The 26,024-nt window shown below is 33.6% G+C and overlaps 1 protein-coding gene across 2 annotated transcripts in view; it reads left to right on the top strand.

The window, feature by feature from the left end:
- The first annotated feature begins 16,400 nt into the window (after positions 1-16,400).
- LOC110726352 (DExH-box ATP-dependent RNA helicase DExH14-like) overlaps positions 16,401-26,024 on the top strand; it is a 38,894-nt gene continuing 29,270 nt past the window's right edge. The window contains exons 1-9 of one of the 2 annotated variants that reach the window (XM_021905823.1): positions 16,401-17,063; positions 17,158-17,219; positions 17,412-17,580; positions 18,552-18,993; positions 19,102-19,167; positions 19,760-19,864; positions 19,944-20,246; positions 22,580-22,696; positions 22,777-22,836. In XM_021905823.1, the coding sequence (XP_021761515.1) occupies positions 16,957-17,063; positions 17,158-17,219; positions 17,412-17,580; positions 18,552-18,993; positions 19,102-19,167; positions 19,760-19,864; positions 19,944-20,246; positions 22,580-22,696; positions 22,777-22,836 (1,431 nt within the window). In that variant the 5' untranslated portion in view covers positions 16,401-16,956. The remainder of the gene's footprint in view (positions 17,064-17,157; positions 17,220-17,411; positions 17,581-18,551; positions 18,994-19,101; positions 19,168-19,759; positions 19,865-19,943; positions 20,247-22,579; positions 22,697-22,776; positions 22,837-26,024) is intronic. The other variant, XM_021905822.1, reaches the window with a different exon arrangement.

Here is a 26,024-nt window from a genome sequence, read left to right on the forward strand (position 1 = left end):
ACAACCCCTCCCCGGTAGCCCAGCCACCTCTCTGGCATCGTACCTCCACGTAGTCCAGGGTCCCCCACCCCCACCTCGTCGAAAACGGCGCCGTCCTTCTCCTATCGTCCTCCCACCCCAAAACCACCATGGCCACTCCCGAGATCCTTGAAAAAAAATTTCCCTCACCTGCATAAACCCTGATCTCCACCTCCCTCACCCTCGGAACCCTAGCAAATAGGGTTGCGAGGGTTGGAGAAGGGGCGATTGGTGGTTTAAGAGGTGGAGGAGGTTTTTCTAAAGTCTTTTGGGGGATGCAGGGGGTTTCGAGGTGGGCGAATAATGGAGGTTTAGGGTGAAAGGCGACGACATGGGCGGCGCACGGGAGGGGGTCTGGGGAGCAGCGGGGGTGATGGGTGGCCTAGGACTGGGCGGAGGTTGGCGGCCGGGGAGGTGGGTAGGTGGCTGGGGCTGATGGGGGAGGGGAAGGTGTGTTTTTTTTTTAAATTTTTTTTTTTAAAATAATTAGTTTTTTTTAATAGTAAGTTAAAAACATTTAGTTAATTGTTAATATGCAGTGAAGTGTTAATTTTCCTACTGTTAAAAAAAAACTGTTAATTTCCTAAAAAAAGTTAAGCGTCTATTTGTAACTAATACCTTTTTCTTTAAAAAAAAATTAAAATCAAACATATTTTTGACTAATCACGTGATGACACGTGTGCATAAAGCTTTTTTTTATAAAAAAATTATCTATTCAACAGGTTGCTGGTCACTTGGAAACGTTGGAAACAAATTCATATTAAAGTCCGGATTATTAAAAAATAATCGAAAATTGGGATTATTTTTGGCGAATCAAGCAAAATTGGGATTATTCTTCTCAATTTTTCCTATATTTAATGAAATTTTATGTAAAACGTTAAATTGTTTATACTATGTATTCTACTACTTCCTCTATAAATTTTACACTATATACACCTTTACTTTTAAATAAAGTTGTATTGAACATTGTTATGGAGTATCATAATGATTCATAAACAAATATTTACGGAGTACAAGTCACCTACCAAGCAAAATCCTTAAAAATCAATTCATAAATTAAATTACAGTCCCTAGGAGATTATCATCAAACGGCAAAAGTGATAATATTTATTATTTTAAAAAGGGTAATACTATATGTAGTCATAAGAATTATATATAAGCATTAAATATGCTCTAGAAAATTGTACTCCCTCCGTCTTTGAAATTTCGACCCTTTTGGGTTGATTTCGCGGGTATTAAAAAGTTAAATTGGAAGTGTAAGAGTGTATGGGGAAATTAAGAAAAGTAAATTGAAAAGGGAAATTTACATTGGAATTGCAAAAAAGTAGAGAGAGAAAATGATAAAAGTATATAGAAAAAGCAAAATTTGCATGGGGAAGCTAATTTTGCACAAATATTATTGCAAATTAAAGTGTATTAAAATGCAAACGGGATGAACATTTTGGGACTAAATTTAAGCCATAAAAGTCGAAGTTTCGGGGACGGAGGGAGTATAAAATTAGAAACTCATGACAAAACCGCGCATAAATCAGTGTAATTAGTGCTTATATTTTTATGATTTCTTAAATTTATACGATTTTTTTTAGTGTGTATTTAATGTTTACATAACATTTTTCTTTTAAAAAAGCACTCCATTATTATCACTTGACTGAACTTTCAGTCTTACGTGTTCTTGTGTTCTGTACAATTATCAGGTTTTATGATTTTGAGTTTCATAATTTTATTTAATTATTAATTATGATTTTATCTTCCATATTTCAAGGAGTTAGCCCAAGATGAAAATTAAAAAATAAAGCCAAAATACAGTAATTATGGGAAGTCGGTAAAGGTTAATTTATTTATTTTTATTTTTATTTTATTTTTATTTTTATTTTTATTTTTTCCGTTGTTTTGTCTTTTCATAATTTTGTGGGCTCAAAATAGAAAGAAAGAGTTTAGAAACTGGAAATAAAAAAACAAGAAAGTGCTGCAGGTTTAGATAAGTGGTGTCTTTGGATCCTCATCTACTATGAGCTGTAATTGTGTTTTGGACTTTGTAGTAAAAATTTCAAATTAATTTGTTGATCATCAAATGCCGGACGTGGGAGGGACATTGTTTATTACACAAACAGGTACCCACTGGCTCCTTAGCAAAATTTAACCCCTCATTTATTGGGGTGCAGTGGTGCACTTTACCTTTTTTTTATTATTTATTTTTTACTTTTTTATTTTTAAACCTCGTATTAGTCATTAACTAGATGAAAGCCCGTGCGATGCACGATTTTTCATACATATATCTCAGTAAAAGATATTTTGCTATATATTTTTTTATATAATTATTTAATTTATTTTACAATTTAATAATTTCAGACAAAAAAATAAAAAACAAATAATAATTTAATTAAAATGATATTGCCAATTATAAAAGTATAATTTTTTTAATGTAATTTATAATGCGACTTAATTTATTGTTGTTTTGTATTTTATTCGTTGTTGTTAGTTATATGACAATAATATGATATATTTCAAAAAAAAATTGTAAATATGATATTTCATGGATTACATATTAGGATAAAATCTTTAATGTGAAAAGATAATAATTTTTTATTTTTAAAATAATTTAAATCTTAAATCATTATTCGTTGCTTTTTACGCTTGAAATTAAACTCTCAAATCTATATATCATTTTTAGAGAAATAATTTTTGTAATTAGATCATACTCATAATATTTTTGATTACTTTGCTATTAATTGTTGAGGGTAATTTTTTATTAATTTTATGTAATTTATTTCCCTAATAAAATATTTGATAAGAACATTAAAAATAATAGTTATTAGATGTAATATTTCGATGTAAAAAATTTGTATTAAAAAGAAATTCGATAAGATCACCAACTTTGTTCAAACCCATATCTCTTCCATCTAATAAAAGTGGATAAATAGAATATGTTAGCAAAAATAAAATTTATATAAAATTAATCTTTATAGTCTTATAAAATAAATTAAAATATTTACTAGAAAGTGAATAATTGTTGTTAAATTAATCTAAAAATTATAATTATACAAAATTAAATCTCTGCATTGGAATTTTTTCATCGTCCCCAATCGCCCAAACAATAACATTTTGGAAAATTGAATCATTATTTTGTTGTCGCTAACAATGCGTGCGATATTGCTTCTTATTTGTAATGACTGAAAAGTATCTAATGGAGTAAACTTTTCCTTCAATCAATTTTGAAAAAAATTGTAGAACAAAGTTGACTTTAATTGAGGCATGAACGTAATCACCCTATAATTAAAAATAAAAAATTAAGTTAATTTTATGACTTAATTAAGCTACCTAAATCACAAAAAAATTGTTTTAATCATAAAATTAATTGATAAAAACTAAAAGGTTCATTAAAAGATTTAATAAATGTAACGATTTATAAAGATATAATACCTCCTCATCCAAATCTGATCATCAGGCGAGAAACTCGTACTTTGATATTCCAAAGATTTTTGCTCGAATATAATTCTCTGATTAAATTAGATCTGCATGTAAAAACAAAATTCAATAAACAAAATATAAACATATAATCATTAAGTATTCCAAATAAACACAATTTAAGCAATAAGCACAAATATACATTTAAACACGGGTTTTAAAAATTAGGCTAAGAATTATCCAGTCATTGATGACCTAATAAAACTGACACAAAATTAATGACACAAAATTTGCTTGGTTTGCTTTTGTATTGATAAGAAATTTTGTTGGTGTCACATGATGCGCCAATTTATAATGGTAAATATCACAAATTTTAATTTAATTATAATTAAGGAATAATTTTTATTTTTTATCATAAACACTATCAAAATTTTATCTTATAATAGTAGGTATATAAATCCTATATCTAAAGATGATTATTTTAAAAGATAATTTCTAGTTTTTTTTAATAAATTAAATCCTAATAAATCAATATTTGTTGTTTTTACTTACGTGGCAAAATTCGTAAATCTCATTCGTCACTTTTGTTTAGGTGGCAAATGAATTTTTTAATTCCAAAATAAAATAGAAATCTAATTTTTAATTGGTCGAAAAATATACCTTTGCTTATGTGGCGCGCCGAATGCTCTTGAAAAATGCCTACTCTATTTATATATATTAGATTAGATTAGCATAATGCCCGTGCGATCCATGGCTTATAAATCTAATTATTAATTTTTTTGACAAAAGCATTATTAATCTAGTAGGACTATATATATATATATATATGGCAATAAAGTGCTTATTTTCACTAACTAATTAATTGATAAAATATTGTTCAGTCGCAATAATGACCAATACGTTCAAAAATCAAGGATTGTGATTTGAATAATATTTTACATCATTTGCATTTTTATTTTATTCCCTTTAAATGAATTATGCTCCAACCATATACAAGAAGTAGACTAATACATTTCCTATCTCCCGCAAAGGAAAAATTAAAATTTTCTTGTCATCAGCTTCAGTAGCTATACAATCTAAAACCTATTTTACCTGTCGCATTCACCAAACTTATAGACACAATAGTAACCTCATATCTTACCCACCACACAGATATACATCTTCATAAGCTAAGCTGTCAAAAACTATATACATTTTCCTAAGCTAATCATTGACCTGTTGATTAAGGATTTTGTCGAAGGACACAAAATTAAATCCATTTTGAGGAAGTTGTGCATCTTTACAATCCTTAACAATAGTTCTATATAGAAGTTCACTTCATAGCTGGCATGGTTAGTAGCCAAATGTTTGCTAGTATTATTAATCACTCCGAATTAAGCTAGAGATAATACGGGAAGTACCCTCTTTCACAAGACCTTCAAATCGTTGGATGAATGATTCTTTGATAAATGTTTGTATTTTAGATCCCTATGTTCAAACATGATCACAAAAAAAATCAATATTGCATTATAATTTTTTAAGTGAACGCATTACAAAAAATAAACACATCTAATAGACAAAAATTATTTTGAAACTATTATAGTGCACCTTCTCATCAACTAAATTAACTCAAGTGAGTTAAGTTTTTTTGGATTGGAATATTCAAGTTGGTACCATGGCCTCACAATTCAAACTTTTTATTTTTCATGATTCTTTAAGAGGGGTTTGGTCAAATATCATATTGAATGCCATATTCAATAACAATATGTTAACCTCTACATAGTATAGATGATATGACCTTGAAATGAAAATTGTAAAGACTTATATGACTATGGCTATTTATTTATATTTTTTTTGTGTTAGGAGAGCCACAAGGACGACTGATGAGAATCGATCCCAGGATCACCTGTCACCGATAGGGGAGCTCTAACAACTTGAGCTATCCTTCACTTTCACTATGGCTATTATTTTTTATTTTTTATTTTTTTTTGAAAGATATGGCTATTATTTATATTAACCTTAATTAATGTATTTTACAGATGATAATACAAAAAATATTGTAGCTTATTTTATTATTTGAATATTATGATTTGATTTTAATATGTTAACTATTATTTATTTTTGTCGTATTTTTGTATGATATATGTGATAAAAAATTATATATATCTCCATTATCTTTTGAATAAATTAAAGTAAATTCGTTATATTAAATTTTGTACGTGTAAATATTAATGAATAAATTACCTTAGAAATACACACCCTTAATTTATATAAAGAATTATTACTTTTAATAAATTATGTTGTATGCCATATTATGTACATATACCGTCCATTATTTCCAATTGATTTGCCTTATAAATGTTAACGTAAACTACCTTTTAAGATTTGTTTTTACTGCAAGTATACTTTTTAAGATTTTTTGCATAATATTTTACGTAGTTGTCTAGAATAAGATACTTAAAATATTCTTTTTTTATACGGAGATATATATATATGTATAAGAAAATAAAAATTAATATATAAGACAGCGAATCATAGAGCGACATTTGTCAGTCTTACATTGATTCTCTTGTCTTTAAGTATAGTACTAAGTTACAATAATATTACAAAATATAAAGTATATAAAAGATATTCAGAAATATTTCATTTGGTTACATATGGAATATGATATTCAAACTGGAAAGAAAATATCATTTACTTAAAGAATTTGCACAAAAAAAAAAAAAAAAAAAAAAAAGAGGAACGAAAAAAGCGGATTTTTTTTTACAAGGTAATGACAAGTGTCATGGAAGGATTGCTTTTAGTATAGGTTAAAGATATAGAAGCAGTCAATTAATCATTTTGGTAATAATCCGTATCTATACCTTTAAAAAGTTTGGATAATTATACCTTTATACCTTCTAAAATATTTATTCACATATTTGTCTTTATTAATGTTAATTAATACCTCAAAAAAAATCTTTTAAGAATAGTTTGCAGACATTTATACCCCAAAAATGTATGTGCCACGTGTATCCCTTCTTACGCCATTATAACGCCACATCATCATTCAACAACTTTTAGGTTCATGCCACATCATTATCCAATGATCTTAATTAAAAATGTATGCAAAGAGATTTGAACCCTAAACTTCACTGAATGGAAACCATATGTATTACCGTCTTGACCAGAATTAATTCATGCTTAATTAATCCAAATTTATATATAAATACATACATGTATTAGAATGTAGAATAAATTATTGTTGTCATTGTATTCTAATTTACCCACGTTAAAAAAATTAATAAGTCGTTTAAAGTGTCTAATATAAAAATGAAATTATTCAAAGTATCACCCGGGGCAAAGTTCGGGTCACACACTAGTTACTACTCATAAGTCGTAACAACTATAATTGACATAAAGACAAATAGAAAGAGCTCCCGAGACATAACTAGTTACGTTGCGTGCGCGTTAGCCGCCTTTATAATAATAATAACAATAAGGACCTTGATTTGGAAGAGCGTAATATTAAGCAGTGTCGTAGGAAGATTTGCGATGGTCATTACACCGCTATAGTTCGTGTTTTTTCTTCTTCAGGCGTTGTTCCTTATAATGACGCCACTCTTGCGGATTTACAGTCAAAGCACCCTTCTTCTCCAGCTCCATCATTGCCTGATATACCTGTTGATCACCTTCATCTCGTTACGATTTCTGCCATAGTTTTGAATCGGATTAAGAGTTTTCCTCGTGGCACATCATGTGGTAGGGATGGTTTACGTGCTCAACACCTTATGGATTACTTGAGTGGTGTTGTTATGGCAGTCTCTGATGAGTTGGTTAGTTGGCTCTATTACCGGGGCGGTTAATCTCTTTCAAGCTGGAAGATGTCCTATGGAATTAGGAGAGTATATTGCTAGTGCTCCTCTCACACTACTTGTCAAGCCCGGTGGTGGTATTCGTCCTATAGCTGTGGGTACTGTTTGGCGACGTCTAGTTTCAAAGGTCGGTGTTGTTATGGTTAGCCGTCCTTTAGGAAGTTACTTTGATGGTCTTCAATTTGGTGTTGGGGTTTTTTAAGGTGGTGAGGCAAATCTTCACGCTGTGAATCGGTTGATTGAGGATCGTGGTTCTGATGTTGGCCTCTCAATGTTGTTAGTGGATTTTCAAAATGCCTTCAATCTAGTTGATCGTGCGGTCATGTTATGTGAAGTTCGCCGTCGCTGTCTGGGCATTTCGCAATGGGTTGAATTTTGCTACTCCAATTCAGCCAAATTGTATTATGGGGAGCACACCTTATGGTCTTCTCAAGGGGTGTAGCGGGGGATCCCCTTGGTCCGCTGCTTTATGCTCTGGTTTTTGACAGGCTAAAGTCGTATCACCTAATCAAAAGAATTACCTAAGTCCTCTAAGTAAAGTAGATAGGGAAGTAAGGTCGAATCCACAGGGAAACAAGTCTTTCGATTCCTAAATAATTAATATAATCTAAACTATTAAGTAGAAAAAATTATTTTTTTTGTGAGAATTAAACTAAGGAAAATAATTAAATAAACTAAAGCAATTTTAATAAGGAAGGAAATCAATGAATCAAAGCCTAGGGTATAGGTTCACCAATAAATAATATTCCAGGGTAAAACACAACAATCAATTATCAATGCATCAATTAATCAGATCATAAAGGGCTTTCGCTACGTATTACAATCACAAAATTAATCTACCGGTATTAAATCGCATCTCTCGTAACCATTTATAAATTAACCTGCCTATTGAAACTAAGCCTAAACATCAATTCTCATCTCTCGAATCTCGAATCAATATTGCATAACTCATACGATTAAACCAGGCTTAATCTAATTGTATAGCATTAAATCAATCAATAGGAAATCAACCAAAGCATTAATAATCAACAATAGTAAATTACCCCTTCATATTATTTATTTATCCCCACAACCCTAGAAATAAAACTACTCACACATATTCAAATCTAAACTAAGCAAAGCTAATAAACGAGACATAATTAATCAAAGCAATTAATTACTGAAAAATAAAGGGGAAGAAATCGTTACCAAAATGAACGGAAATAATGAATTGCATAAACTCAAAGTGTAGAGAGAGAAAACAAGAGTATTAACCAAAAGCTTAAAACTAAAATCTGGAAATTAAGTAATGAAAAGAGAGGTCATCGTATTTAGCTTAACTAAAACATATTTATACTTAAGCACAAAAATCCTAAATAAAAACAAATAAAAATCGTCGAAATCCTCTTAAAAACACGCGCCCGGTCGGGCCCGCCTTTTTGATGGAGACTTCTTCGCTCGTGCCCGACAGGGCGAAGGGCTACTTCACTTCCTTCTGCCTCGCCCGACCGGGTGCGCCCTCGGACAAGGGAGTTCTTCGATTGGGCCACTCTCTTGGCCCACTCTCTTAGCCCAATTCAGATTCCTCATTGGGTCTTTACTACTTGGTCCAATGCCTCGAACTCTTCTTCTTCGTCGAGCCCTTAATCACCGGTTTGATAACTCTAACCGGTCTTGGGCTACGGAAAATGGTCTTATGAATGTGCTCCTGCTCTGATGCTCGTAGTGGCTCCAATAAGTCCGGGAAAATGTTCCAAATCCGCAATTTCCTATAAAATAATACCAAGACTACAAGAATACTGGAAAACTCATATTAGTAATAAAAGTGTCTCCAAAGAGCCAAAAATACTCCTAAATATTACCAAGCGACGGGGGTAAAACTGTAAGACCCCCAATTTACTAGATAATAATAAATAATAAATAAAGGAAAAATAAACAACCTTTGAATAAAACTGCGGAAGCATATACCTAAATCAGAGGTATTACCGCCACACTCAACGACTTGTCAAGCGCTACGGCTTACAAAATCCCAATAATTATAACCCAATAAACTAGGTGAGTTATTTATACTTGTTATAAAATACTAATCAAAACACTTGATCTCCTTTAGCTACAATCACTTGATCAACCTGTTTAGACAAACTTGACTTCTCACCATTAAGGACAAATTCCAAAATAAATCGTCACAGGGCCACCATAAGAAAAAGACATGGCCGCAAACACAAGTAGCACAACAAAACAGCACACACATCAGCAAAAAGCTGAGTAATAATCACATATCAGAGTACAGAGTATAATAGAATAATTAACACTAATAGCTCAATTAAACAATGTAGTTCAAAACTACATTACACATTGTACTCCGGAAATAACCTTTGTCAAATCCAACCTCGAATAATAACACGAACCTTTACTCAATTAATTAACTCATCTTTTTCATAAGTGTGCCACGCTCTTTGTTTTATATCTAGCCTTGGACATGAGCAATTCGAATAAATAAACCAGTAAGTATAAAAACTTGAATACTCTCAATAACCAGAAAAATCACCTTGAAACAGACCACATATGGGCCAAATCCCACTGTAGGGGACCATAGAAAAATATAAATAAAGATTGTACATCATTCTTAACTCATGATTATCATCTCCTTACTAACATGCCAAGGACTAAGGTAATTAACATCGAGTCTCAAACCAAGAACAGAATAATAATTCTCAACCCTTTTGATCTCATACTTGATCAAATAATCATTTATAGATTCATAAACAATATCTGCATAATGGCACGGGTTCCCAAATAACATAACTATTCAAACTCGATTCAATCATAGTATATCTCAACTCTTATATAGGGAAATAAAACTAATACCCAAATGTAATTAACTCATCACAACCCAAAAACAATATGAATAACCCTAAAACCTCAATATAACAATACTCCCTATAATAACAACATTAAGAATTCTAGCATATTGATACAATGATACGATCAATCATATACAACAATAATAACAAGACAATAGATCTGATCAAATCATAAAATTATATACATTAATCATATATATAAACTCAAGCATACAAATAGCAAATCATACAATAATAATATAGAATAATTATACAAACAACTCCAAAATAGATTCGTGTGATTACCTTCGGCTGGAAAAAAATATTAAAGGGTCGCCAAAGATTGTGGGTTGTGGTATCGATGTATCTGAGTCATGCAAATTATTTTTTTAGCAAATATATATATATATATATATATATATATATATATATATATATATATATATATATATATATATATATATATATATAATGACGATGTTATGTGCATAAATTGGTGGAAGTGTTAATGGATAGATTATTCACGCACAACCGCAAAGAACAAAATCAATATGAACACCAATGAAACCAAACATACGGCTGTACTTTTAATATTATAGAATAACGAAAAAAAAAATATTAGGATTAATAGATATATATAACTAATATTAAAAGAGATATTAAAATAAATAATTTTTTTTAACATAATTTTATCAAATAAGAAGATAAAATTTAAAGTATATGAAATCTTTAATTTGTATTTTATACTTTATAATCACAAAATATACGGGTATTACAATCTACCCTCCTTAAAAGAAGTTTCGTCTCTGAAACTTAATGTACAAAAATAACTTACTTGTAAATTTGAGAGTAAGTAAAAATGAAACCAAACTTTTCATTATAAAATATAGATAGAGTATAGAATTATTAGGGGTATTACAAAAACACTATATAAAATGAACATATCAGTTTTACAACCCTTGGTATGTAAAATCAGAGATGCTTTTGAGGTATGTTTTCGGGCATGGTATTTGGATGATGGCACTATTATCGAGGACACTTTGGTGGTGGGGAAGGTTCTGCAGTTGATTATGGAGGAAGGGCCTCGTTTTGGGTTACATCTCAACGTTGAAAAATTTGAAATTTTCTGGCCTATAGAGGACCCTCGCAGCAGGCTTGTGGGTGTCTTTCCCCCTAATATTGCTCGACCTTTACGTGGTGTTAAGTTTCTTGGGGGTCTCGCTAGTTCCGATCCTGGTTTTAGTGGTAAGCTTGTGATGCAGAGGGTGACCAAGACCATTGCGCTTATGGATAAGGTTGCTAAGCTTGATGATCCTCAGTGTGAGTTGTTGTTGCTTAGGGCATGTATAGGAGTTTCTAAACTCTACTTTACCTTCGTACTTGTCCTCCTAATACATTTGAGGCGGCTCAACGCACATTCGATGGGGCCCTTCGATCTTCCTTGGAGCGTATTGTTACTGCTTTAGGGCCTGGGTTTTGGCGATTGGCAGTGGCGGCTTGCCACCTTGCCATTTGCATTTGGAGGGCTTGGTGTTTATTCTGCAGGAGATGTTCGTCATTATGTTTTTCTTACCTCTCAATTACAGTCTGCTGGGTTGCAGACTAAGCTTTACGTCATGCTGGTATTGTTGGTCTTGGTCGAGCTTTTGAAGATGCATTGGGTCTATTTAATCAAACGGTGGGGTATGAAATTTTGAGTAATCCTAGTGAGGTCGCTGCCCCGAAACTCATGAAGAAATTGACAGATATATATTTCACAAGGTTACCGCTTCTGCAGAATCCACCTTTTCTTTTCTCCTCGACAATCGGCCTTGTGGAAATCGCAGCAGGAAGATCACACCTCTGCTTGGCTTCGGGCAGTCCCTATTTCGGGGTTGGGTCAGACGATGAACGCAAAGACTTACCGATGTGTGTTGTGCTACCGGTTGGGTGTTCCATTGTTCTCTGTCTCGACGTCATGCTCTGCTTGTTCAAGGGTTTTTTCTGGAGATATTTTTGGTGATCACGCGGTGTCGTGTGCTGGTATGGTGGGTATTAAGCACCGGAATAATGTAGTTCGGGATACCCTTGTTGATGTTTGCTATCGATCTGGGATTTCAGCGAGAAAGGAAGTTGACATTGGGTTGTCTGGAGGGAACGACGGGGCCCTCAGACCTGCAGATGTGTTGCTTTATTCCTTGGATCGTGGTCGCAATATCTGTGTTGACTTGACAAGGTCTTCTCCTTTGACACAGTTTGGACTATCTAACTTTGTTCCTGGACGGGTTGAGCCTAATGTGGCTCATCGGAAGCGGGTCAAGTACAAATCTAGCTGTCAGGCGATTGGTTATGGTTTCATTCCCTCTCCTTTTCTTCACTTGGAGAATTAGAGAAGGAGGTTGTTTCATTGCTGAAGTGGGTTCAGAAGATCTCGATGACGCAAGACATTGGTACCTGTGCTGCTGCTCATATATTTACTAGGGTAGGATCTGCTATAGTTAGAGGAGTGGGGGCCCATATTGTATCTCGGCTTCTCACTATTTTTTTGTAAGTTGTATAACTTTGTCTGTTTTTGATATATATATATATATATATATATATATATATATATATATATATATATAATGATACTATCCGTTTCTTAAAGTTGTTCCTATTTGGAATCTATCCCTATAATAATCTTTTAAATTATTTTCAATACATTAGAAAAAATATAGTTAAGTGGAGTCTTATTCGATTCATTAAAATAACTTTTAGAATACCAAAATTTTATAATTTTTACTAATTAGCAATTAAAGATATTAAAGAATTTAAATGTGTATTGACAAACACGTAAAGGGAACATGGAAAATATTTATACCCTATTCACTTTACCTTTTTTTTTGTTGAACTGAAATTATTTTTATTAAATTGAAATTATATTTGCTCAACAAAAAATATTTTTACTAAACTTAAATTATTTTTATTAATTCTCTATTATATCTCTTCTTTAAATTGACTGATTTTTAATGAACTGAAATTATTTTTACTGAAGGAATTTTTTTTTTGTAGAACGAACTCACCATGAGTCCGCCTACACAAATACACACTTCCCTCAATTTCCCTCACACATTACCAACATAAGCTCCACTAAGCCGCACCTCCACACCACAACAATATGTTTCGTCGGAGATTGGAGAAGAAAGAGAAGGTTGAGGTTGAGGAGAGAGAAGGTGGGAGGAGAGTTCAGGAGGAGAGATAGGGGGGAGAATTGGGAGCCATAGAAGGGGTTAGGGTCGAGGTGGAGGACAGCGACGGTGGATACGGCAGCAGATTTGGAAACTTGATAATCTCTCTCCTCTTTCACTTTAGGATTTCCCTGGTAAAAAGTTGTATCTTTATTTTGTGTTTTGTATTTCTCTAATCTCTCTCCTCTTTCACCTTTGTTTGGTATATGAATGTGGGTGGGATATGAGGTGGGAAATAGGATTATTAATTATTAATTTGGTTAATATATGACAATAATATTCTAATATATGACAAAGATATTCTAATATATGACAATCAAATATTAGAATATTATTGTCATACATTAGAATATTAAAATATTATTGTCTTATATATTAGAATATTATTGTCAGATAATACAATATTATTGCCAAATATTAGAACATTAGGTTATTAGATTATTAATGTCAGATATTAGATTATTAATGTCATATATTAGAATATTATTGTCAGACATATTGGACTCACGGTGAGTTCGATATCACGCAAAACGTTTTCTTTTACTGAATATTATTTCTTAAGGTATATTGAACAAGGCCTTAAAGAAACTGAATGAGTACATACGGGTCACATACATCTGAATATGGATCTTTTTAAATTTTTGAATTTAAATGAAGCATGCATGAACTTTGGTGATAATTGACTTCAATTTTAATAGTTAGCTCCTTCTTCAAGTCATTTGATGATTAAAATTACAAAATGAGATGTAATTGCTATACAAAACTAAAGCTTAAAGTATACATACCGGCAATCATCATCCTTATTCCTTAAATCATCTAAATAAAAGAGCCCAACATTATTGAACATCATAATTTATTCATTGAAAAAAGAAAAAGAAAAAAGAGAGAGAGAGAGAGTTGATTGTGAGAAAAAATTGAAATTTTTTACACCACATCCACACCTAGATACCTAATAACATACTCATACATGTAATACCCGAATATTTTAAGATTTTTATCAAATATATTTTATGGTTAAAATATGATATTTTAAATTAGTTTATAAATTTGATCTTATACTCTATTTTTGTTATCCTATAAAAATTATCTTAAACCCTAACATAGTTATCAATTGCTTTTAAGAAAGAAAAAAAAAAAAAAAAGCCATTTAACCGTGACTTTCATACGTTGGCAGCAAGATGATTTTTTTATCATCTATTCACATTTCTTAGATCTCTAAAAACAATTCTCAACCACTTAACCTCACAATATCCTATTTCCTTGATTTTATTATTTTGTTTACCATTATACATATATTCTATTTGGTGTTTTTATCAGTTCTTACTTCTCAAAAGGTAATCTCACGCGAACCTTATATTAGAGTTGTTTTTATTATATATATATCGTATAAGTATGTATGAATTGTATGATTTTTATTTGTAATCTTGTACGTATATATGATTAATTATTATGATATTATATGATTTGATTGGATGTGAGTATCGTATTATTTTTATTGTATATATATAATTGATCGTACAACTATGTTAGGGTTTTTAATGTTAATTGTTGATGTAGGAAGTATTGTTATTGAGGTTTTAGGGCTATTAATGCAGAGTATTATTCTTGGGTTGAGAATTAATTAAATTTGGGTATTAGAATTATTGTCCTATAAGAGTTGGGATATACTATGATTGAATCGAGTTCGAATGGTTATATTATTTGGGAACATGTGCCATTATTGAGATATTATTATTTATTAATCAGTAAATGATTATTTGATCAAGTATGAGATCAAAAGGGTTGAGAATTATTATTTTGTTCTTGGTTTGAGGCTTAGCGTTATATACCTTAGTTCCTGGTATGTTGGTAAGGAGATGATAATCATGAGTTAAAAATGAGATACAATCTTTATTTATATTTTTCTATGGTCCCCTACAGTGGGATTTGACCCATATTGGTCATGGTTTAAGGTGTTTTCTGGTTATTGAGAGTATTCAAGTTTTTATACTTACTGGTTTATTTATTCGAATTGCTCATGTCTAAGGCTAGGTATAAAACAAAGAGCGTGGCACACTTATGAAAAAGATGAGTTAATTAATTGAGTAAAGGTTCGTGTTATTATTCGAGGTTGGATTTGACAAAGGTTATTTCCAGAATATAATGTGTAATGTAGTTTTGAACTACATTGTTTAATTGAGCTATTAGTGTTAATTATTCTATTATACTCTGTACTCTGATATGTGATTATTACTCAATTTTTTGCTGATGTGTGTACTGTTTTGTTGTGCTACTTGTGTTTACGGCCATGTCTTTTTCTTATGGTGGCCCTGCGACGATCTATTTCGGAATTTGTCCTTAATGGTGAGTAGTCAAGTTTGTCTAAACAGGTTGATCAAGTGATCGTAGCTAAAGGAGCTCAAGTGTTTCGATTAGTATTTTATAACAAATTTGTAAAGTTGTATAAATAGCTCACTTAGATTATTGAGTTGTAATTATTGGGGTTTTGTAAGCCTTAGCACTTGACAAGTTGTTGAGTGTGGCGGTGATACCTCCGATTTAGGTGTATGCTTCCGCAATTTTATTTAAAGGTTGTTTATTTTTCTTTAATTCTTGTTTATTATTAGCTAGTAAATCAGGGGTGTTACAATACATGCAAGAAATTTCATTTCACTTGCAATTAATCTTTTCCATGCCATCCGTGGGATTGAAACTTTGAAACACTATAGTTTACTCCAAACCAATCATTGAATTTGAGGTCTAAGGTTATGTTATATTCGCCTGATTTTCACTTATTTATTTGGACTTATTAGACCTTGTTAAAATAAATTTTAGTTGTAATAATTTGAGCTAAGCTAATTCCTATCAACCCTTATTAGAACTTATTTTTCTGGGATATAAAATAAGTGAAAACAAGGTAAACTCAATAGAGCCAGGGGCAACATACAAATGATGTACTCTGTTTTCTTTTGTTCTTTTTATTAGGAATTGATCAAGGAAGGAACCAATGAATTGAAATCAATTATAAAAGAGAGCAAAATTCATCATTTCATTAATAAAAATCTAAAAATTTGACTTAAATTATTGAGAATATTACATTTAAATACAGTTTGGGATAATGGGAAAAATAAATAATGTATATTTAATACCGATTAAAGGCTTATTTTAAGAAAATAACGAGGGGAAATGTTAACTCGTTTTGAACAGGTCGCATAAAGATGGGATTATTTTTTCTAAATATTTTCTATTAATGATGAATTTTGTAAGGACTTTTTGCAAAATAACACCACAAAAAAAGTGAAAAAATGGACTATAACACCATACTAAATGATCAAAGCATTAAAAAAAAAAAACTTTTATTATAACACCACAAAAAACAAAAAACCTTCGTTAGTGAGCCCATAACAGACATATGTCAATAGCCGCCGACAGCCTAATCCAAGCTGCTGGCACCAGCGACACCAGCCTAACCACCACCCCTATAACCGGCAACTTCACCCCGAAAACCACCCCTACCCTTTGGAGGCAGCAAATCAAGCGAGAAATCGTTGCCGAAATCCAGAACGAAGGTCTTGGAGAACACCGACCTCGAGACTAACGTCTTCCCAATACTAACGTCAATTGCCAATTTGCCACCATAATCTTCCGCATTTTTTCTCACAAAATTCCGAAAGCAGCGCACCTGAATCAACCATGGTGCTTCAACTCCCTCGTCTCACCAATTCTCTTCGAGACCCTTTCGACATCGATCGTGCTTATCTTCATCGCAAAACTCTCCTTCAAAACCTCTTTCCAACTAGGTAATCTTCAATTTTTCTACTCTATAATAATACTTCTTCAAATTATATAATCAATCATCAATTTTCTCATTCTAGTTTATTTTGGTGTTTTCAGTAATGCGAATTCGGTTGATGAGTCGGAATTAGCGCGAAAGATTGTTTTTGATTGGGAAGAAGGTTATTTCAATTTTTAAGCTAGTTTTGCTTCGAAATTCAGTTTATTTGGACTGTTTAATTTGATGTAAATTACTTGGTATACGAGAGATTTTTAGTTTGTTATTGAATCATTTCAATTTTTTTTTGTTTTTCGTTGCGATCTGGTTTGAGAATTAAGTTTTGACATGATATGTGTGCAACTGGTTTTTTTAGCTTCTTCTGAAGTGCGGCAAGCGTACAAACAGTTTATTGGCGCGGTTGTTGACTTGATTGATGGAGAAGTTGTGTCGGACGAGTTTCGTGAAGTGGCATTGAGTGTTTATCGACTCTTTAGTGACCGAGGGGAGGAGGAGGAGGATAGTAGAAGGCACGCCGAGAAGAAGTATGCTTTCTTAATTCTACCACCTTTGAAATTTAATTTTTGATATTTGGTGAAATTGCTGTAGTTTTATGGTTATAGTTGTGAGTCTTTTGACTTAATTTTGGTTGAATCATGAACAAAGATGCATCTTGAAGCTTGCAAAAATATGACTATGGCATTGTTTGGTAAATGGCTTTTACTAGCTTTTTGGTGTGTTTGGTGAATATCTTGCATTCTTGCTTTGAATTGGTGAAAGTTTGCTTTAATTGAATCCTAGGGCAGCAATTTCGGTCACTAAGTACTTCTCCCAATGTAGTTACATTGCTCCGTTTTATTGTTGCCTAGAATCTAGATTCACAAAGGATTTTCTATGGAAAGCAAGGGTACCTTGGCCCTTTTGTAGCTTTCACTCAGGTTCCATTTGTTTTAATGGAAGACATTATCCTGGAATATGATTTTCTTTCTTTTTCTCCATTAAAAAAATGGAGTCTAAGAGTAAAAGCGATGTTTTTAATAAGAAAGGCAGTACTTTTAAATATGAGCGGTGGTTTTGAATGGCATTATAGGTTTGACAGGGTTCTCTCAGAATATATTTTCAAAATCCCACTTTGGCGGTGGCTTTGGCTGTAGATTTTTCTCTTTGCTATAGGGGTTTATGCTGCTCTTATCGTTTCTTTTTACGGTGATAACAAAGGGGCTGTGAAAGAATGCAAATGATAATTGAAAGATAAAGTAAAACGTGCTATCTTTGCTTGTGCTTCATCTGTAGCCTAATTGTAGGTTTGTAGCCAAATTCATTTGAACACTTGGGTGGGGTTGGGGATAAGAGAACATTTTAAAATTATGAAAATACTGTAATTTTCTGCATTAATTTTTTCCTTTTCCTCTTAGAAGCATTTTTTATTGGAGCTTTCACGCTCAAAGAGATTGTTGTTATTGTCCAATTTATGATTGTCATTTGTGAATCTGATAGTCTCTGAACATGGATTCAGGTCTGAATTACAAAAATTACTGGGTCATACTGTTTCTGAAGGTAGCTTGCAGAAAGTAGTTCAATTGGCTCAGAGACTATGTAGTCTGCAACCTAGAACAGCTTCACCAAAGTTGGATGGAAATTTGATTGATGATGATGATGTAGAATTCGGATCTAATCTTGATTTTAGACCTCCTTCACGGTTTTTGCTGGATATTACTTTGGATGATGAGGAAATTTTGGGGCCAGAGGACTTGGCTCCATCAACTTCAGTGTACAACGATTGGCCTGCAACTGATGCTGATAACAACCGTTTTTCAAACGGTGGGATTAAATATGATTTAAAATGGTTAAGAGACTCATGTGATCTGATAGTTCGAGGAAGTGGCTCACAGCTTTCTCGAGATGAACTGGCCATGACAATTTGTCGAGTTCTCGATTCTGACAAACCTGGGGAAGAGGTATTATTTAAATTTTAATCTGTTGTCACCTCCTCGTTGTGGGCTTTTAAAGTTGCAACTAGTAGAAGTGTAGTTCGGAGTTCGGACAATAACTGCCTTTTGTTGTAGATTGCTGGTGATCTACTGGATCTTGTTGGGGATAGTGCTTTTGAGACTGTTCAGGAGCTTATCTTGGTAAGGTGTAATGACTCTTTGTTTCTATAACTTGTCATATTTTTTCATGTCGAATTCACTTGTGTTTATATTACATGCATCTTGATTTCACTGCTATTCTTAGGTATGTAGTTTCTGGGGGCAAAAGCCTTTTTACTGAAGGAAAATTTTTTCATTAAGAACAATAAGAAGAGAGTATTTCAAAAAAGAGGGCAAATAATCTGCTAAAGGACGAGCATAAGCAAATCTTAACATCCAGGGATTGTGATTGTTGGTCCATTAATGTTTGTTTGCTAGGTGCTGTCATTAATGATGGTTGTAGAATAGAAAACATAAGACCTGAACTTTTGAAACATAAATTTGCATCGAGATATCGAGTGATCCATAACTTGAATTTTGAATATGGGTGATAGTGGGCCTAGTGGCATAGTGTCAGAATAATTCTGCACAACATAATCAGCAAGTGAGATTGGTAGTTTGGCTAATTGAAGTTCAAGACTCATTATTGTTTATTTTTATTATGGGTAGAATAGGTCTTTACAGTAGCAGAGAAGGCCTTTGGTGAATTTGCAGATGGTTAATTGACTCTTTTCTCTGTGTTTGTTGGTTTTAGCATAGAAAAGAGCTTGTTGAAGCAATTAGTCATGGCCTGCTAGTATTACGATCTGATAAGTCGCCTTCAAATGCTCAACCGCGCATGCCCAGTTACGGCACTCAGGTAAGTGCTACATATTTCCGTATAAGTTAGTTGCCGAAGATACATTATTATTTATTTTGACTATATGTGTCATTTTTAGGTCACTGTGCACACTGAGTCCGAGAAACAGATTGATAAACTTAGGCGCAAAGAGGAGAAACGCCACAAGCGTGGAGTTGGGCAAGGGATCGAAGACGACTTTTCATCTACAAGTTTTTCGTCCTTGCTGGAAGCAAGTGAGAGGAAAAATCTATTTGATGATGTGATTGGAAGTGGACCAGGACCTCAGTCATTAGGTGTATCTGCACTTCCACAGGGAACTGTGAGAAAGCATTTCAAAGGCTATGAAGAAGTCATAATTCCTCCAATACCAACAGCTCCAATGAAGCCTGGGGAAAGACTGGTATCAATCTTGCCACCATGCATCCATTTCTTCTTGCTGATCAATTACAATTCCAGTATAACAATTGTTCTGTTGAATATTTCTGGTTTTTGTCTTTTCGGATCAGGGAGAACATGCGACAAGAATAGTCTAAGAAAATTATTGAATTTTCTATCTATTATTTTAACACACCATCAACAATGATAGAAGTATTGAATAATTTCTACTTTGAAGCAATTGATGCAATATTGACTAACTAAAGGGTGCATGGATCCAATGTCAAAACACTTGGAAAGTGATACGTTGGGGTGTTGAGAGATAAGGGAGACTACTACCGTGAGAGCCGAGAGGATACATGAGAGTGAGAATAGGATAGACGGATAGTACTATATCTCATTAGGTTTTACTGATGTGCTTGACTCTCAGTGTTGGTTTAATATGGGAATTGATCTTATACTGTATAGTGTAGGATTTGGATATCGATGAGGAATGGTTGGAGTTTTAAGGACAGGTGTTCTACACTTTTAGGTGTTAGTCTTTTGAAGGGTAGTTATCTTTGCTTCTGTTTGGTGCTACTTTGTGGCGTCAGAATCATTTCTAGGGATATCTTTACTGGTGAAAAATAATTGATATTTCTTCTAGTTTCTAGGTGTTTATAATACATATATTCTTTTTTGCCATTCAATGAAACTTTCTCCTAATCTGAAAAATTGCATACTTAGTCACACAGCCTGAAAATGTATCCTTCTAGCTACATACTTGTAGTTAATTATTATATTTATAAGCATTATTACAGGGGAAATGCTATAGGACATGGTGCCTCTAAAACATGAGTGTCATAAAATCAAAAAATTCTGTATGCTGTACTTTTCTCTGTTATTTGCATAGATCATCTAATGTGAGAATAGGGGTTTTGAACAATGATCTGACAGTCAGATGGGGCTCTGAACTGCATAGATCAATTGATGGTTTTTCCACTAGCTAGGTAGTTTGTTCACCTTTAGATAACCGAGAAATATCTGATTGGTCTGAATATTGCTGTTTAGTTAATCTAGGCACAGGGAGAAATTAGAAATATTAGAGATTTTAAGGTATATCGCATTGAAGAGGTATCTCATTTCTCTCAAACCACAATGCTTCATTGCTTCTTCTTTCCAACATTCATGGCAATCTTTGTTTAAAAGCTAGGCACAGTTTGAATTCTGATATCGATTGTTAATGTCTTGTCACTTTCTCAAACCACAATGCATCTTCTTTTCCGATTTAAATGATCTCCTCATTCCAAGTAACATTCATGAAAATTCTAAGCCTTTAAGTGATTCAAAACTCTTCTGTTACAATTATTTCACTGCTCCCTTGCAAGAGACCTGTTAGGGTCAGCATGCTTCTTGCTGTTATGGATATAACGACTCACGACATTAAGGTCAGGCTCTAGCTGCTATATTTTTCAAATAATGGATCACTCTGCAATAGATTGCAGTATAACAGAGAGGTGAAAGAGAATTTCAGAAAATAGGAACAAGAGCTGGAGATAGAAGGTGAAGATATAAGATCAAATCAAGCAAACGAAGTTGTAACAAATGGTAAGGCTTATTGGCGGCCTACTCACTCCAAAGAATTACAGTGCTCCTCTCTTTGACTGCATTTCTCTCTCCTTAACTAACTCTCAGCAATTTCCCTTGCTAGCACCAGCTTTTTCCTGGAGGCATCCTTCTTACAGATTCTCAACTAAATTATGACGAAGTTCCTGATTAGTCCTTTTCTTTATGTCTGATATATGTGAATTACATCTCGGGTTTATGCTTATCCATTACACACTCACAAAGACATTGTGTACACTAGAGGATTGAGCCTTTTTTTAGTTTAGGCAATTTTAATGATAAGCCAGATTCAAGCGTTTCAATATCCCTAACTTGAACAGCTGTTAGTTGTCATTTTACTTAGGCCCAATCTTGGAAAAGCATCTTGTTGAATTTGTTCTTCATCATCTCATGTCTCCTTGATCAAGACAGCCATCACTGGCCACTGACAATGGCACCTTGTTTAAGCTCGATAATGTTGATAGCAAAGACTGATGAGAGGCTTGTCTACTCCCCAAGGATTTTATAGGACACCTTTTCGTACACTGTACTATTGAAACCGTTGTTCTCGTTGAGGGGTGGATTTGACTGTTTCTCTTCTTTAATTCGAGACTGATGCCTTTGTCTACTACTTGTACATGTTTATGCTGGATTGGTGTATCTATTTCCAAGTTCTTATCTCTTAATATGGGCCCTTTCAATTTTCTTGCTTTTGGATGTTGCAAACTTGCAATAAGTGATTTTGTCCATGTATGGTGATTTTCCTGCCTGCAGATAGAGATAAAGGAATTAGATGAATTTGCCCAAGCTGCTTTTCATGGATACAAATCCCTCAATCGTATCCAGAGCAGGATCTTTCAGACAGTCTACAACACTAATGAGAATATTCTAGTGAGTAATCAGTGAACTATCCTAGTACTATTTTGTGGCATAAAGCAACATCTTTCTGAATTGGTACTTTTTAATTTCAGGTATGTGCCCCAACAGGAGCTGGCAAAACAAATATAGCTATGATTTCTATTCTACATGAGGTATTAGCCGTATGACTTAATTACAAGTATATCATGCAGACATCTCATACTGTATTTTACTCTCTAGGTGTATTCAGCTAGAAGCATTCATCACTAATTTTGCTTAGGGTGCACACTAGAAGCTGTCAATTAGTTCTTTACTAGTAAAGTAGACATAATCTTGCCACATGTCGACACTGTATTAAAATTTTTTGCTGCCAAAAGTTATTGCCTTTTTTGTTTACTTTTTTTAAAAAAAAATATTAGTACTATGTATATCAGTATATGGAATCTTTTGAAAAAGGATAAATACCAAGTATACATTAGTTCACTAGTTTGGAAAACTTAACTTTCCACTAATAATTTACGGATTTTTCATGAAATACCACTGAGTTTTTCCAAAATTCACCATATACCACACAAAAATTTCTAATTCATCATATACCACTGAGTTTAACATAAATGTCACGACATGCCATTTCCGTTAACTCATTTAGTCATTAACGTTAATTGTGCCACGTGGCATCTTGTAATTGGTTGCCTTTTAAATTATTTAACTTTAAAATAATTATTTAATTAATTATCAAAAATCAAAAAAAAAAAAATAAAAAAAAAAATTGAAAAACTAAATAATTAATTGAAAAACTTTTACAAAAATAATTGAAAAAAAAAATTAAAACCACCACCAACTCCCAGCCATCTCCTCGCCCCCAACCAGCACCCAGCCCAGCCCCCCGCCACCCACTCCCAGCCTTGAACCACCACCGCGCCAGCGCTGCCCCTCACCCAGCCTTGCGCCGGTTCCCCCATCCCTCCCTTGAACCACCATACCCAACCCAAATTCTCCCTCCTATCTGCCCAAAACGTCTCCCCCTGCAACCCTTCCACCTAAGCTGAAACCCACCATGCCGAAATCCAACGCCGGCGACCCAGATCCCCCTCCCTCACGTCGCCGCCTCCCAATTTAGTTGCAAACAACCAACCCAAAATCTCCCAGCCCCAGCCGTGTACGACCACCTTCTTCATCGCCGGACTGGAACGACCCGCCACCCCTTTATCACCACCATCACATTCCCCTGCCGCCGCCCTTTACCACCATCACAACAAAGTCTCACCTTCCTCCGCAGTTGCTGCCACCACAACCCACCACCACCGAGCGAACCCACACACACCAAATCGCCACCAATCGCACCAAATCGCCACCACCGCACCAAATAGCCGGAGTTTAGGAGGTGGGGGGTTTCGCGGTGCCGGAGTTATCAATTTTAAAGGTTAGGGTTTCTGGGTTAGGGATCGGGTTGGGGGTTTCTACAGGTTCTGGGTTGGGGTTTTTGGGTTAATTGGGGTTTTCTGGTTAGGGATTCAAGAAGAGGGAAGGTGGCTGGAGAAGGATAAGAAGGGGGAGGGGTGGTCGGGAAATCGATTTAAGGGACGGGAATGGGATGGGAGGTCGAAAAAAGTTGGGGACAGGGGAGTGGAAGAGGGAGGAGGGCGAGCTGCCGGGAAAGGGAGGGAAGGGGGAGGAGGGGGGGCTGCCGGAAAAAGGGAGGGAAGGAGGAGGAGGGAGCTGCCGGAAAAAGAGAGGGAAGGGGAGGATGGAGGTGGAGAGGAAGAGGCAGCCATTGATGAAGGTGAAGGGGAAAAAATAAAAAATAAAAAAATATTTATTAATTAATTTTTTTTTTATTAAGTAAGAGTTAATTAGATTAACGAATTTATTGAAAGCCAATAAGTGAAAGCCACGTGGCACAATTAACCTTAATTACTAACGGCGTTAACGGCAGACTAACGACAGTTAGAAAAAATGGCATTATGTGTTAATGTACATAAACTCAGTGCTATATGGTGAATTAAAATTTTTTGTGTGGTATATGGTGAATTTTGGAAAAACTCAGTGGTATTTCATGAAAAATCCGAATAATTTATTACTATATAGAGCAGAATTTTCCTATCTATATATAGGGGATAAATCTGGTGAGAATAGGTCTCTATGGGAGAAACTGAGAGCACTATATATGAGAAGGTATTACAACCATTAGAGACTACAAGCTCCAACTGCTGAAATATCTCAAATAGTAATGGCAATACCGTGATTCTATAATCAAACAATACCCCCATAAACTGAGCTTCTCACTCTAAAAAGTTTACCACCTTCTTTCTCTACGAAGCTTGAAGGTAGATATCAATGGCGGCCTCTAATGGCAGCGTATTCTTCGAGATAGAACTGAACATTAACGAGTTAGAATCGTCATTTGGTCGGCCTTCTAATGCTGAAGCCATTGCTAAAGATGAAGACCTTGTTATGACTACGTTTAAGAGGCTTCCTTTTGTTCAACAAACGAATCTCGCTGTCATTTATGATGACGATAATGGCGGGGGAGGAGAGATTGATTTCCACCATGATATAGAAATTGTTTACTAAGCTTAATCGAAATTGTTGTGAGATGGTTGTTTAGAAGATTATTGCATTTTTTGAATTTCTTTCACAAATTGTTTCTTTTATTTCTGCAGTTGATAAGTTTTGCAATTTTGCATTTCTTTAAAAAAAAATGTGCATTTTGTTAATATTTATTTTGACGATGGAAAAGTGCTTCAAAATCTTATTTATTCGTACTCTTATGTTTTTCTTCTTTTAGAACGTTTGATTTAAGATAATATAGAAATTGATTTAAATTTAGAACAAAGAGTAGAAATTTAGAACATATGATTAAAATTTAGAACATATGAGTAAACATATAGAAAATCGGATTTAGATTTAGAATATGTGAGTAATAATTTAGAACATCGGATTTAGATTTAGAATAAGTGAGTAATAGTTTAGAACATCTTATTTAAGATATAGAACATAAGGGTAAAAATTTAAATTAGTTCTAAAAATATACTCTCATGTTATAAATCTTAAAGTAGAGTTTCTTGCACAAATTTGTACTTCCTGCGATTCTTTTTGTTTTTCCTATTTGGAACCTTGGCCCTATCCATAAGATGAGAGAATCTTTTAAACTGCTCTCAATATACGTGGTAAAACATAACATAGTCATGTTGGGACTTATTTGATTTGTCTGAATGTGTAGTTTATTAATATTCCAACTATTATACTTATTTACTAATATAAGAACTAAACTAGTGTGCGGCACGAGGATTGCATCGGGTTACCACTTTGATTAAAATTTTTCATTCTGAATTTTTCTTTATCATCCCGGTTTTTATTT

This window comes from Chenopodium quinoa, unplaced genomic scaffold (genome assembly GCF_001683475.1).
Source record: "Chenopodium quinoa cultivar QQ74 unplaced genomic scaffold, ASM168347v1, whole genome shotgun sequence".
In the NCBI taxonomy this organism is placed as follows: domain Eukaryota; kingdom Viridiplantae; phylum Streptophyta; class Magnoliopsida; order Caryophyllales; family Amaranthaceae; genus Chenopodium; species Chenopodium quinoa.